The sequence below is a fragment of the Aphelocoma coerulescens genome, chromosome 1A (genome assembly GCF_041296385.1).
Source record: "Aphelocoma coerulescens isolate FSJ_1873_10779 chromosome 1A, UR_Acoe_1.0, whole genome shotgun sequence".
Taxonomy (NCBI): domain Eukaryota; kingdom Metazoa; phylum Chordata; class Aves; order Passeriformes; family Corvidae; genus Aphelocoma; species Aphelocoma coerulescens.
In genome coordinates, this window is record NC_091014.1 from 40,840,558 (window position 1) to 40,855,787 (window position 15,230).

The following is a 15,230-nucleotide window of genomic DNA, read 5'->3' on the forward strand; positions in this document are numbered from 1 at the left end:
ATGCAAAGCCCCTTTTTCTTAAATGTCTGGTTTACTCATAAGTCTACTGAACTACTGCCACAGTCTCTCTGCATTTCCATCCTGCATCATTTCTAGTAATTTAACCATCATGCAGTCCTAAAGTAAGGAAGTACTGCACATGTCTTCAGGACTCCTTGTTCTGCCTTTGGTCAGCAAAACACTTCCTGGCTCCAGGCTTCTCTGGACTTCAGAGTTAACTTGAAATATAACTCAGCTCATGCCCTTGGCTCAAATCCCAACCATACACAAAAACTTCTGACTTGAGTATGTTGATGCTGTTCAGATGAAGGGATTGGCCTGGACTGCCAGAAGGCACAGGCAGCAGCTTCAATTAGCATAGCTAATACAGCTACCCACTGCTGCCTCAAGGACTTGTCTTCATTGCCAAAAAAGGTGTATTTCTACTGTGGCATAATTAGCCTGATTTAACTACCCTTATTTAAAATCAAGCTCTTAATTTCTTTTCTTATGGGGAAGACATTGCTTCCCTATTAACTCTGAGTGTCCCTTTTTGCTAAGATTAAGCTAACTGAAGAGGAATGAACTGTGCCATGAAAAGAGCCCACAGTGTCATCGACATCAAATAGACCTAGAGACTGCAAGCAAAGTCCTTGTCTGCACTGAGCCATGGTGGGGAGGTAGCTTGCTTTCTTGCTTTCCAGTTGGCCAGCACAGAATGTATCAGCTTGCATCCTATCTAGCAAACTAATGAGATTGTCTCCTTTTTAATTTACCACATCACATCCAATAAATCAAAAAATGCTTTGGGCTGTTATCTGACTTGGAGGGGAACAATTGTTGTACTGACTACAGCAGCAAGCTTGTCTTAATTAAAACATAGTGTATTTCCCAATAAGGTAGTGACCAATTTTATTTTGAGTGCAACCTAAAACAACTTTACAACAGAATGGAACAGATGAACTTTGCTTTACCTTGAAGCTTTTGATACTTTTAAACTGAGTTCCCTTGCTAAATCATGGAGATCTGATTTCCTACACCCCCTTACCACTAAGCAGTTAGTGAATAATTTTACCCACTGTAAATGTTGTCTTCCAAGCTAACTGCTGACAAATACCATCTGTTTCCTAAGCCCTGGCATTAGGGTAACATAGAGCTTGCAGGCAGTCTCCCACAGCTTGTGTTCATTGCATTCACAAGCACTCGCTTGCTGTAGAGTGTTTTCTATGCCAGCTAGCAGCATCCTGTGGATTGTGGGCTATGCTAGGCTAAAGGCAGCAAAACTGTAGCACCTCCTCCGTGTGGCAAAAAAGTACCTCTACACTTTCCATCATCTGGGATTGGGTTTGGTTTTGATTTTAGATTGAAAGTGTTCTTTAAAGAGTTTGGTCACTGTTTCTTCTATTAAGGAAAAATACACGATCTGCTTCCTGTAGCACCTATGTTTTCTGTATGAGATGTTTATCACTGATGAGGAAAAATTACTGATTTTTTAAAAAATTCTTGAATTTTGATGAGCACGGAATAAATAAGGGCACAAATGTGAGACAGGCAAGAAGTAGTTAGGAGTAAGTAGCCAGCACCTTTTGGGGGTACACTGACCAAGGCAGTGGTACATTGACCACAGGAGGGAGCAGAGCTCTGGGGAGAGATTCTGTGGGCATAAACCAAGGCAAGGGATGCCTCCTGTTATGGCCAAGTGGAGCTCTTCAAGAGCATTGCTGGGAGCCAAGAGTAGTTCCCAGGACTGGGGAGATGCTGAGAGCCACCATTTCCATCTTGCACACCATGCCCATTAGCACCTGCAATTAGTTTCATCTAAACATAGTCTCAGAGACTATGTTTAAAGTAGGGTGGGAGTAAGGAGAGTTTTATCAGGAAGAGAAGCTTTTTGTTCCCAGCACTGCCCAAGTGTCCCATATAAAACTAGATTTGTCAGTGGGTGCCACTTGCCACTTCCAAGATTTTTATTTCATGTCTGTAAGATTTTTATTTTATGTCTGTCTCAGGTTTGTGATCACTGTAGGACTGAATTTGATCAAAAATTGAACCAGATTCAGAAATAGTGTTATTGGCTCATTAATGTTACGAAGTTAACTTTCTCAAGTAATTTCTGCAGTTATGGCTGCTTGTTGATTTGCAAAGATTGGTTCAGAAATTAACAGGAAAGCAAATTAAAATAGGAAATAATAGAAATAACTCAACTTTGCATTTGTTTATGGTAGTGTTAGCAACTCTGAAAAGAAAGTTGTTCTCCTTTGTTCAAGTAAAAACCTTAGCATGGGGAATTACAAGGTGCATGTGAATTTCCCTCAGGATACAGAAGAACCACAGAAGCTGTAGGTGAATAAACAGATGTGTTGAGCCAAGGTGCAAAGGTGGGTTTTTTGTGCCTAGAATGCAAAATTAATGTACAGGCTGTAGAGCCAAAAGGTGTGGGATTGGGAAGGCACTAAATTTGAGTTTAAAGTACTAAAACACCAGTAAATCAAGACAACAAAGTATTCAAATCTTCTAAATGTTAAAATAACCCCACCCCACAAACAAAAATATTGGCAGAAACCTTTACGCCCCCCAATAACACTGAGTATGACTCATAGTTTTGTGAAATTTGATGAGTGGTGGCACAGAAACTGTTCTATCTACTACTGACAGATGATAGGTTCCTTGGTTTTAAAAATACGAAAACAGCTTGATCTCATGTACCTTGGTTTAAAAATAAAGCTCTTTTTATAGCATGTCTCAATTTTGACAAACACACTGTGCTGTAAATATTGGATTCCAAGTATAAGCATGTTTTAAAAGCCTAAACCAGACTCTTATTTTAGGGGTAGCCTGATCCTCTGAGTTTGTGAGGTCTTTAGCAAGAGGAGTCACAGCTGAACATAATAGCTCTTTAACTCCAAAGTTCAGCTTTGAATTTAAAAATGCATTTCCTGGTTTGGTAACTTACTTAAATTTAATTTCAAAAGTGTGTAAACTCTAAATGATACACCTTTTTTGTGATGGTAAACATAGAATAAATCTTCAGGAGTGAAATGCAGTTGAATGTATAAGTAAAATGATTTCTTCTTAATGTTACAGAGCACAGATAACTCAAATATATCTATAATTGCTCAGAACAAAAAGTGCTTTGACAATGATATTGTTTGCTCGAAGAATGTTTTCATCACTGTTGGAGATACTGAGATTTATTTTAGTGAACCTTCTGAGAAACAGGTTAGTTATTTTCTTTCCTTTTTGTGTTGCCCTTTAAGATAAGCACTGCAAATTTACAGCTCTGAAGGAGCATGTTTTTGGAAAGCGTCTCTCAGTCTGAGTTAATACAGTACAAGTGCTTAGGCCAGGATAAAGCAGCAGGTCCCAGGACACTTTTTTTTTTTTTTCCCCGAGTTCTATTTGTCCTACAAAGAAGATTGCTCAAAAGTCTCAAGGTCTCAAGGAGTTGGAACATACTGGCATTTATGAGTTTCTTTCCACTTGGTTTTGAAAGGGAAACCAAAGTATGAAGCAAACTTGAATGACTGAAAAGACAAAATATCAAAGTATTAAACAGTTCCACTAATATTATTGATTCAGCTATATGCTGAAGTATTCTTCAATATAAATTTTGCTGTTATCTGTTTGTATACCTTGGTAGCACTACTTTAGCAGATCCTAATAAATATTCATTTGTGTCAGAAGACTCTAGGGGCACAGGAAAACAAATCTAACTATCAGCTCTGGAAGGCTGGATATTATACTGTGATACACTTTCCAGAACAGGACATTACAATTCTATGGGATAAGAAGACAATGATGCATGTTAAAGTTGGACCTCGATGGAAGGTGAGCCAAAATATAAACCTGAGATTTTGTGTAGATTCTCTATATTGCTAATGTGATCTTTTATTGAGTAACCGTGATAGTCTTTTCTTCGAGACTCCCAGTGGTATAGCTGTTTATCACAGTGTTCAGTGGCTAGCATTTCCCAGGGAAGAAGAGATGGAGAATGCAACTTCTGAAGAGGAGTGGTTTCTACATGTATGCTTACCCTATTGCTTGTTACACGACAACCTTGGACATATGCAGTGATTCAGCTCTGACTTAAAGATACTTTGGGGGCTCAAAGGGAGGGGTAGTTTTGAGATACCCATTTCACTGTGTGTTTGCATAATTGCTAAAGCCAATGGAAAAGAAGCTTCCATATCTAGTGACATGGAAGATGGCAAGTTTGCAGTACAGATTGCATTAGACTGATGATAGAACTGCAACCTGGGATGTAATAGAGGCTTCTGAGATGAACAGATAGAGTCACATCTTAGGTTTAACTTAAAAAGACAAAATACAGGAAAGGATGTAGACAAAAACTTACATTTAAACCTGAAAGATATATTGTGACAGGATTCTGTCATGATGCAAGCAAGAATTCAAGGCTTCTTCTTTTGCCAGTTGCTCTTCTATTTTCTATTCCTATATCATCATCTACCTTGGTGTTTCTGTAACTCAGTCTTTGGGTGCTGGCAGAGTAACCATATCTGTGCAATTCAGAGTTACAGTTCTCCTTTGTTTCAAACATGCATTAAGATGGGGCTCGTTCAGCAACAGAAAAGAAAGCATGCTAGGCTAGAACACAGTATCAGATTTTCTGAAGTGTAATTCAAAGCTATAATGACCATCTAATGTGGTTTTAAAGCAAAATTATTATAGACTTCTGTCCAAATAGCTGTAACATACTTACTTCACCTACAGGTTGATTTATCAGTCAACAAGACACATGGAGAAAAAAATTTCTTCTGTTTTTGAGTAAGCTAGCAGGGAGCTGAGGTTCCATTCAGGAACACAAATACTTGCAGTTCATTCTGTTTCCAATGACTGTTTCTTCCACAGGCTCCAGTTCAGTAAGATGTCTGCAGCAGACCTTAAAAAAAAAGAACTTATTAGCGTGAGCCACAACACTCTAAAAATCCAACTTTACTTTTTACTGTTGTACAGAAATATCTATTTTAATATATATTTATGTGTGTATGCATGTCTACGTAGGTTTTGCATCAGAAGTGCATACCCAACACAATAAAGTTGCAGCTGTCTCTTTTATAATTGTTATTACAAATGTTCTAGCTATTGTGAGCTAAAATTAGAGTTAACAAGTTTTAATGACAACACCTAGTCAGGCTTCACAATCATGAGGTAATTCACCTGAACTTTTGACTTTTGGACTGGAAGCACTACTAAGCTTTCAGAAAAAAAAATTATTAGATTCCAGTCCATTTTCACAGGCAGGCACTAAGAGCAAGTTCTGGAAAACAAGAAGAAAACCACTGATTTCTGTTAAAAGATATTTGCAATATGGAACTGCAGGCATAGCAGAGTGTCAGGTATTTTCAAAATATAAGTCAGATTTGCATTCACCCTTTTGACTTAAAAATTTTTATATTCCACGTGTGTCATTTGGGCCAATTATTGACTGTTAGTTTATGAAAAAAATTTCTTCTCCTTCAGGGCAAACTGGCAGGCTTGTGTGGAAATTTTGACAAATATACTTCAAATGATCTGACTACATCAAACAACATGGAGGTGAGAAATGCACAGGTGTTTGGAGACAGCTGGGTATTAGGACAGGTAAGTCCCATGTCCAGTAAAAAAATTAGAGAAAAACCATTATAATTTTAATTTCTAAATGAGCACATTGTAAGCACATGATGTACAGATATTTTCTAAATTTATGGTCACTGTATAACAGGACATTTTAAATTTTAAATTGTCTGTAGAGGTAAAATGTGTTAATAATGTAATGTCTTGTGTCATAGCAAACATATCCTGAATTTAAATGAAACCAAACAATCTCTTTAGGGCAGGATATGCTTTCCCCTATGCAAGACAATTATAATTGTCTGGATTTCAGTATTCTACAAAGTTAGGTACACTGCTTCTGATATTTTTGATTAATCCCAATTTTAAAAACAATTGTAATTTCTCTGGGATTGGAGGCATCAGGATACCAAAAGTAAACAGAATCTGAATGCTGGAAAGAAGTGGTCTGGAAAAGAGTTTCTGAACACTGAAAATAAAACAAGGATTTATTTTAGTTGCACTTTGTAAACAGAGTAAACTGATGAAGCAGAGGTGGTGAAGGGATGGGCAGAAAAGGCTCAGAACAGCAATAGGCACAATCCAGTATGGAAACTTGGTTTCTGAGGAGAAGGGAGGAGGAGGCTGTAGAGAGCGGATGACCACAACTCTGGTTTATAACACAGGAGAATAGGTATTTCATTAATTTGTGCTGAGATGTGAAGTTTTGTAGCCTTGTGGACCTCCTGAAAAATCATTATTTGTAAAGCTCTCTGTAGCAGGTTGGGTTTGTAACCGGGCAGAAACACCAATTTAGTGTAGTGGTTTGGTCCAAAAGACTCATTACTGTTTATCTTCTGTGAGATAAGAGTTAGGAGAAATGCACAGCAGGCACCAAAGTTGAAAGAATATAAAGAAGTTTATTAACAGACCTAAAAGAAGAAAAAAAATTATACCACACCTTCAGAATGCTTCTCCTCCCCCCACCTTCCTCCCTTCTCCCACTGACAACGTAAAAAGACAACCCTCAAGATGTTCAGTCCGTTTACCACTTCCATAATAACCTTGTTCAGTCCATTTAGGAAGAGGACTCTCTCTTGCTCATGCTATGAACACATTATCACAACGAGACAGCCGCCCACTTCCAAATAACTTTGTTCAGTCCATTTAGGAAGAGGAGTGTCTCTGCTCGCATGTGAGTCCCTTCCCCCCAACTTGCAGCTTTTCCCATAACTGCTTTTGAGGGTCCATTCTTGAAGTTTTTTGGGGTACAATTTTAAGGTTGAACCATTCAGAAACAAAAGTTCTCTTCACCCATCTCTGGGAACATTTAATCTCTAAGAACAGAGGCCCTTCTCCTTCCCTGGGAGCAAAGGGTCTTCCTCATCTTCATCTTTAGTACTATCTCTGGGAGCATCTCTAGGAACTGAGGTTTTCTCCTTTTCCATTTGAAGCAAAAGTCCTCATCACTTCTGTCTCTCCCTGTCCAAACTTCTCATGAAATTACGGCTGTGTCAGCATCTGCCTATCTCAGCGCAGGTGCTTTTGCTTATGAGTTGAACACTCCACCCCCCATATCTTCATGAAATTACAACGGGATACTCTGATATATCATAGCTTTACAACAGAATTTCAGCTTTAAGCATCTCCTCTTTCTCTTCCCTCAGGTTTTCAGCTCTTCACAGCACTAAAAGGATTAATCTCACCTCGGCCTTGCAGCTGGAATGTGGCTTATTGCAGTGGAGAGGGGGGTGAGCTGAGCCACTCCGGCTGCCCACAGCAGGGCTGTGGGGGGGTTCTGCAGGTGGAACAGGGCCCATCGGCTCCAGGATGGCACAGGGCCTGCAGCCACCTGTCCCAGCACCGGAAACGAGACAGACCCTCTGCCTCAGGGTTTCTGTTCTTAGGGGTGCTTCACAGAGGCGGTCACAACTTTAAGTGGCTTAAAGAATTGTCCATATTCAAACTGGCCAGCTGATAGGTTCTGTCAGGTCATAGAGGAAGCTGTAACCACCCCTTTGCAGAACATCACTTCTGGGACTATGCTTTGCTAACCTATGACATTCTCCCTTCAGATGTCTGTCAGGACTAGTTTTTAATCTGTTCTCTCCTTGACACAGCAGAAAATTGACTAAATGTTTCTCACCTCATGAAAGAATGCTTTGGAATAGAGATTTTGAGGCTTCTCTGCCTCAATATCTCCATTCGGATATATTTCTTTTTACGTAAGACCTTTAAATTTTGTAAGGAAACAAGGCAAATGTTTGAAGAATTACTGCTCATCTAAACGGCCGTACATAAACAAATGTGTAAATACTTTGTATGAAGTGTGTGAATTTTTCTTTTTCAATTTATCAGTTCAGTGCCTCCCTTAAAAAGCACAGCACATTAACTTGCAGGATGTTACAACTTTTGCTTATGCCACCCAGACTTTCACCTTACCTTTTGGTGGAGCTCTATATTTATAAAATATAATCTCCTGATGTAATCTCCTGTAATCTCCTAAAATGTAATCTCCTGATGTCTGTGTCTGCCAGAGCATTCAGGATCTAAGTTTGACCTTGGTCTTGCTGGTAGGCTGTGCTCAGACAGACTTGACACTTCCTTTTCCCCTGCAGTAGGCCTTAGGGATTTTTTCAGAAAGGACCTTTGGCCTTTATAAAGGTGTGTCCTGCTCACCATTTCTGAAAAATCTAAATACTGTAAAGCCAGAGGCCTAAAACCTAGCTCTGCTACTGGGAAATGTTCTTGTATGAGCACTGTGAAGCATGAGATGCTTCCAGGGCTTCTCCTTCCTGGGATTGGCCACACAGCAGTGTCTGAGCAACTGCACAGGAGGGCAGCACAGGTGGGTGACTGCACTGCAGCTGAGGCTGCTGTGGGACACCCCGATGATGCCTGTGGATTCATTGTCATACCCTCCTGGTGCATTACACCCACCTTCCCTGCTGCACCGAGACAGCATGGTTTTGGATGAACTTGTGTTCTCTGAGCTGAATGTCCCTTTCCTGTAATTTTCTGTTCTTTGTTTCTCTTTTTGAAGAGATCCTTTAAGTGATGTTGTTGTACCTCAGCCATTTTTGAGTTATCATGGTGATCTTTGACTCTATTTTTTTTAATGAGTTGCTCCCTTCCTACCACTGCTGCTTTATTTGAACTTACAGGGCTAAAGCTGTCTGTAGTATGACTCCATTTAAAGTCAGTGCAAAACCACCCAGGATGGATTTGGACCATGTATTTGTTTGTGATGTTACAGTTGGTTGCTCTGGTAATGATTATAATGTATCACAAAGAAAACATTTTGTCTTTATGCATTGAGCAGACAGCAGGAACATTTTAGTGCTTTAGAATGAAACACAAAGGTTCTTTTTTGTGCAAATGTTTTCAATTATAACAAAAAATCAGGGAAAGAAGATGAAGAACATAGCATTTAAAGTTTTTGTTTTCTGATTATGCAAGTATTGAATTATATGTGGTGTACCTGATAAACACAGCTACCTATAAAATATTTGTGGTATTCTTCCTTGTTTTCAAGTGCAAGAGCCCAAATGAAACACTGAGACCATGTGAAGTACATCAGAGCAAGTTCCCTTATGCCAAAAAGGAATGCTCAATTTTATACAGTGATCTTTTTGCACCTTGTCGCAATGTGGTAAGTTTATTAAATATTCAAGATACGCTGTCAGGAAAATAATAAAATTCCAGTAATTAATTTCTTCTTGCCATTACCCTCAGTCTGAATGTGAGGATACAGAGTAAATCCCTGCAAGTATCTCTGTGTGGGTGCACTATGTTTGTGCAGAGCTCCTTGTTCCTTTCAAGACTGGCATCGAAATATAATAGTGGTAACAGAGTTGTGAGTTAGACGACTGAATAATCAAGGTTCTATTATCTAGGTTTTATTTATACCTTTTATCTATATAGGTAGCTAAATTTTTATAAATTGTAAATTTGTATAAATTGAAGGACTCTAAAATAAGTGTATGTGTAATGCACCTACAGCTTAGCTCAAATGGTTTTATTTTGTTAAGTGTCCTGCTCTGTATAGAAATAAATATGAAAGAGCAAGATTTCAGCTTCAGAGCTATTGTTATTTTTAACTGTTTGGCAGCTTATCATCTGGTTTTATCAAAACTCTGAAGTTTGGTGTCCTTGTTTTCCCAATACCTGGCTGAGCCTGGGGCTTGAGTTACGAGAATGTCCTTCAGTTCAGTCTAGACAAGGTGGGGACAACAAAAGTTTGTGTGGTAATATTTTATTGCATTTTAATCCACCTGTTATCAATGCAAGACCTGCTTTATACACTTTTCCCTATTTCCAATTTTAGCCTCCCAATGGTATTTAGGTGCTTCTTTACACCTGTGCAAACAAGAACCACTATGACATTTCATCTCAGTCTCTTGCTTTCTTCATGATTATTAATACTAAATGATGTCATTAGCTGTCCCAGCTGAACCTCCTGACTTTCAGGACTGAAGCTGGACATCAACATGATTAGGAATTTGCCTGTGTAGGAGGTTGCAGTAGCTTAACCCAAGAGATTTATTAATGTTGACTTAAGTTACTATGTAAAGAATTTTCTGAGTGTGTGCCTGAGAACATAGTGATGAGTGTATTTGCAAAGTGGCAAATAATAAATAAAAATGGAACTTCTGAGGGTTTTTAAGAAAGTTTATTATTATAGCAACTTAGAAAGACCTTTTCTCTTGAACATTCATTTTCTATATCCATGTTGTGATTAGAATTTGCAAATATGATGCCAAAAATTTAGCGTAATTATATTAAAAAAATCTATGCCAGGTGCAAAACATGTAATTTAATTAGTAGTCAAATATTTCCACATGTACATATTTATCTTGTATGGGACAGTCTGTAAAGCAAACATCTTTCATGTTTTTTTAGGACCTATTAATCAGCATGTGAAAGTACAGCTTCTGCAAATGTAATGTAAAGTGGCCTCCTATCGAGGGCATGTGCAGCTGACTGCTGGGTGGGGAACTGGGTGCAAAAAGCCCAAGCAGAGACTGACATTGGGGGCAAAATAATAGATGTGGGCTTTTTGTTGCTTTTTGTTGCTCCTGCTATGTGGGTGATTGAAGATCCTGCAGTGCATGCAGGCAAGCTCCTGCCTGTGGGACAGGTGGCCTTGGAGTTCAACTCAGGCAGCAATGCCCGGTTTTCAGGGAGACAAAATCTTGCATCTCTGGCTGGCAGCAACTGATGGATTGTAGTTGTCCAGATAAGCACTGAATTCAACAGGGTCTGAGGAACCTGAACACTTGCAGAAAAAAAGGTCTTCCTCATAATTCCTGAACTCAGCAGAAGCTTTGGCCCAAGGCTCCCAGTTTGTCACAAGAGCAGGATATTGCTGACCCATGGAGAGATGCTGTTATTCAGGCATGAGAGACAGGTTGAGGTCTTTGGGGCCAGTTTGCTGTTTGGTGATTCCTACAAAGCTACTACTGCCATTTTCAATGGAGCTAATTCTCATGTGTGTCCCCCACATCCCCAGGGGTATCCCTGTTTTCAAAACAAGAAAAAGAAAGAAAGCACAGTAACATCTCCCTGCACTTGATCCAGTCCCTGCCAGCTTCTAGCAGCTGCCAGCTGAGAAGCTGTCTTCATGTTAGATAAGTGCTGCTTTGTTACTGTGATGGTATTTCTGTAATCTGATGTGTGCCATTTGAGTGCTGTACAATTGAGCTCGACCAGAGACTAAACTGAAGAAAAGCATTGCTTTAAACATTCCGTGTGTTGAGTAAGAACTCTGTTTTGGAAATATTGCTCAATATTACGAAAAAGATGATTTAAACTCAAGAAATAGTGTATCATGTAAAACCATGAAATATTGTGATAGGATTTTAGAGTGAGAATGTTGATTTCTGATCTAAGGAAGTTTTGTGGGCAAATTATATTAAAATCTTGAAAAGTACAGAAATATTTTTTTTCTGCCTAATGTTACCAATGGTCTTAATCTTTCTTTCCCTGGGAAAAATTTCCTCTACAACTTATTAATTTAATAACTTGGTAATCAGAGTTGCAGCTCTGATTTTGTTGTTCATGCAAAACTGACAGGATGACTAGAGATGGCAGTATTTACCTTATGAAAGCATAACTGCCAGCTTCAATAATTCTTTAAAGTTGATGAACAGCTGGTGTGTGGACAAGCATGTTAATAGTCACTGACTGAATTTTTCTTTTGACCTGTAACTTAGGTATAAGCTGATCATTTGAAGTGTTACTTTTTGTGTAGGAATATGCCCAAACTTTGAAAAATACCTTATTTTTTGTGTTTAATTCTTTCAGTCAATCCAGAAGTAAAACTCCTGCTGAAAATGCTGCAACAAGAATTTGTACAGCTCATGCAATTAAGCCACCTATTTTTCTTCTTTTTTTCCCCCCTGTAGATTGATGTCACTTCTTTTATCAAAAATTGTCACACAGATACATGCAACTGCAATCTTGGTGGGGACTGTGAGTGTTTGTGTACCAGTATTGCAGCTTATGCCCACAAGTGCTGCCAGCAGGGAGCAGCAATTCACTGGCGATCTCCTTTGCTCTGTGGTATGTACCTGGGCTGGCCATGCACCAGAGCTCATCTGGGGGGCATCTCTGGCTTTTTCCTGCCCAATTATACAAATATGACAGAAGCAGGGGGATAATAAACACAGTTCACATCTCTCAAGCTTTCTCTGTGTTAGCTGTGTCATTCTTATACACCCAAATTTACTGTTTTGCTGCAAAGGGCTGGCTGTGCTCAGGATGTGTTTGTGCAGAGACTGTGGGAAAGGCACTGGTGGATGTCCAGTTTTCTGTGTAGGGCTGCAAAGAGATCCAGTTCATTCTTCTTTTCATTGACAGCAAGAAGGGTTCTTGGCTGTAGAATAATTCCTGCTTCAGGCCTGCTGTCACTGAACAGAGGTCTAAGGAAATAAAATCACTGACTGAAATATCTTGTGGGACATTAAACTTCCTCTGCTGAAAGTGAGATTTACATTTTTAGAATGCAGATATGCATGGATTCTCTTGTTACTTTGTAGTAATAATAATAATAATAATAATAATAATAATAATATGCTTGTTTTCTTTTTCTTTTAGCTTATGACTGTGAATATTACAACCAAGGTATGTAGTATTTGATATTCCTGTTTAAAAAACTCAGTTAATTTACGGGCTATTTCTTTGACTTGCTGTATGTAGTTTTAACATCGCTTTTATTTTTAATGAGGGAAGATTAGTGGCCCAGCTGTGCTGAATGATCCTAGTAATCCCTAATATCTCCATTAATAACTTCATAATGTGCAGTGTGGGAGGTGGATTGATCCATCATCCTACAACATATGGTAGCAGTCAGGGAGAAGCAGAAGGATGTTACCTTGTGTTTGTACTGTAAATTTCAGAGCTGGGACCTACAACATTTGGACATTGATAGGCTAGGGGATTTTATGCACAAGTCTCACAATACCGTACTGTAAATAGAACAGTACCTTAGAATGAGAGTGGTATTCATTTAGCAGAATAAATTCCTGTGTCATCTGCTCTAATATTTGGATACTGTGCACATGCTTTGTAGGGAGCAATAGATACTGAAAAGGGAAACGTGACTAAGTGCAATGACATGAATCTGACTTTTAATGTTTTTTGATGACTAGGATGACTTGCATCCTATAATGAGCATCACTATAAAGATGGTTTTTTTCTCCTCCTGTCTGGCCTAGTACAGTAGTAGCATGTAAATCATGCTAGGTATGGCTGACTTTCCACAATTACTTTGTAATAGGGACTTTTATCTTACTCAAGAAGTTTTAAGGACATGGTTTTGATGGTGAACGTCATGCTAGTGATAGGTTGATGGTTGAACCAGATGATCTTGAAGGTCTTTTCTGACCTCAATTATTCTATAATTCTATGAAAAAGCAGGAAGGAGTACTGGTTTGGCTAATTTTTTTCATATAGTTAACATGAATTTAATTAACGTATTTTGTATTTGTGATGACAGTGGTATTTTAGCTACTGCTTACATACATCAAGACTATTCCCAGTTCTTATGCTGATCTACCAGTAAGCAAGCTGGGGATGCACAAGAAGTTAGAGGGGACAGAGTTGGGACAGCTGACCGCAGCTGACTAAAGGGATGTTGCAGAACACATGGTGTTGTGTTCAGCAACAGAAATCAGAGGGGAAGTTTGCTGGGGCTGGCATTGCTTAGGGTCCACCTACATAGTGGTCAGTTGGTGGTGAAGAATTTTGGTTTTTTCATCACTTTTCTTGCAATTGGCTTTTTTTTTCTTTTTTTTTTTTTCTTTTCTTTTTCCTTATTTCTCTATAAACAAAACTCAAACCAAACCATTATTTGTCTTTATTTCCACCCACGAGTTTTTTTCAGTTCTTCCCCTTTAATTCTTTTGTGAGATGTGGGGTGAGTGACCAGGTGTGTGGTGCTTAGCTGCCTGCCAGGGTTAAGGCCAAGGACAGTTATGCATGTTACCACTACCAAGTAGAACCAAGTGGAAAATTAAGACTTAAGTTTTGTACGTCAGGCGATGATGATTTTTCTTTTTCTATTTGATTTTCCTTCCCTTAGGTCTTGGTGAAGGACCCTATATTTTGGCAAGTTTTGGAGTGAATGACACAATTATAGGGGCTAATGTATCCAGCAGAAGGATATTTCCCCTGCCTAGAACTGGAGCACACAGAAATGTAATTTTCAGTTTCATGATAACTCCAGGTCTTTTCAAAGACAAAGATTTATGTAAGTGTTCTCAGGGGTTTTGTTAATGGTGAGATACATATCTCAAACTATATGAATGATTTTTGCTGCATCTTCTAAATGTCCTAAAATAGTCTAGATATTTGTAGTTATTGGAGTAAGTGGCCAATTTCAAAATGAAGGAGGGATTAAATTTTTAGGATTTTTTTAATATTAGAAAGCCTTACTTCCAGCTTTAAAGTTGACTTTTCAAGAATTGTTTTAGAAATATTACAAAATAAAATAATCTTGTGAAAAAATCCAGTTAGTTTGTACAACTGGAAACCAGTGAATTTTACACAAGTATCTAGCAAATATCAACACTGAATGTCAATGCAGGATATTTTTGTCTCCATTAAAATCTGTTCTACTTTATGTTTTCACCTTATTTGTTACTTTTCCTGACCTAGAAAATGTGCAACTTAGAATGATCGATCTATTTCTGCATTGTTAACAAGCAACATCTCTATGCAATGTAGAAGGTAGTTAGGTGAACAGCTGAATCCTAAGCTCTATTTTTCACTATTGAGACTTACCCAAACTATGCAACAAAAATAAATGTTTAAATATTTTCCCTTCTGTAATTATTTTTCTTTCTTCACATATATGAAGTTTGTGACAATTAAATCAATAAAGATTTTGTCATTGCTTTTTCAAATAATTTAATTTGTTGAAAAAATCACAAACCCTCAAAAATCAACAGCCCAAAAGAAGGGCTGTCTCCACAGAAGAATTTCAAACTAAGTTTATGAACATTTGGTTGTTTATTGCCATGGGGAAATTAGGTTTTTAGATGTGATTTTGAAATGAAAAATACATACAACAGAAGAATTAATTCAGTCTTGTCAATTCCCCATGTAAAGTGGAAGTAAAACATTCATTATCTCTGTGCAATACACAGGTGACTTTCACATAGAAATGAGGGATAAGATAGTATTCCTCTTGAATGAAG

The 15,230-nt window shown here is 38.3% G+C and overlaps 1 protein-coding gene across 1 annotated transcript in view; it reads left to right on the forward strand.

Annotated features, from left to right (window-relative positions):
* The window catches only part of OTOGL (otogelin like), a 95,046-nt gene that overhangs the window by 46,485 nt on the left and 33,331 nt on the right, over positions 1–15,230 (forward strand). Inside the window, exons 26-32 of the mRNA XM_068999633.1 lie at positions 3,064–3,198; positions 3,661–3,807; positions 5,461–5,580; positions 9,065–9,181; positions 11,937–12,093; positions 12,628–12,654; positions 14,114–14,281. Coding sequence (XP_068855734.1) covers positions 3,064–3,198; positions 3,661–3,807; positions 5,461–5,580; positions 9,065–9,181; positions 11,937–12,093; positions 12,628–12,654; positions 14,114–14,281 — 871 coding nt within the window. The remainder of the gene's footprint in view (positions 1–3,063; positions 3,199–3,660; positions 3,808–5,460; positions 5,581–9,064; positions 9,182–11,936; positions 12,094–12,627; positions 12,655–14,113; positions 14,282–15,230) is intronic.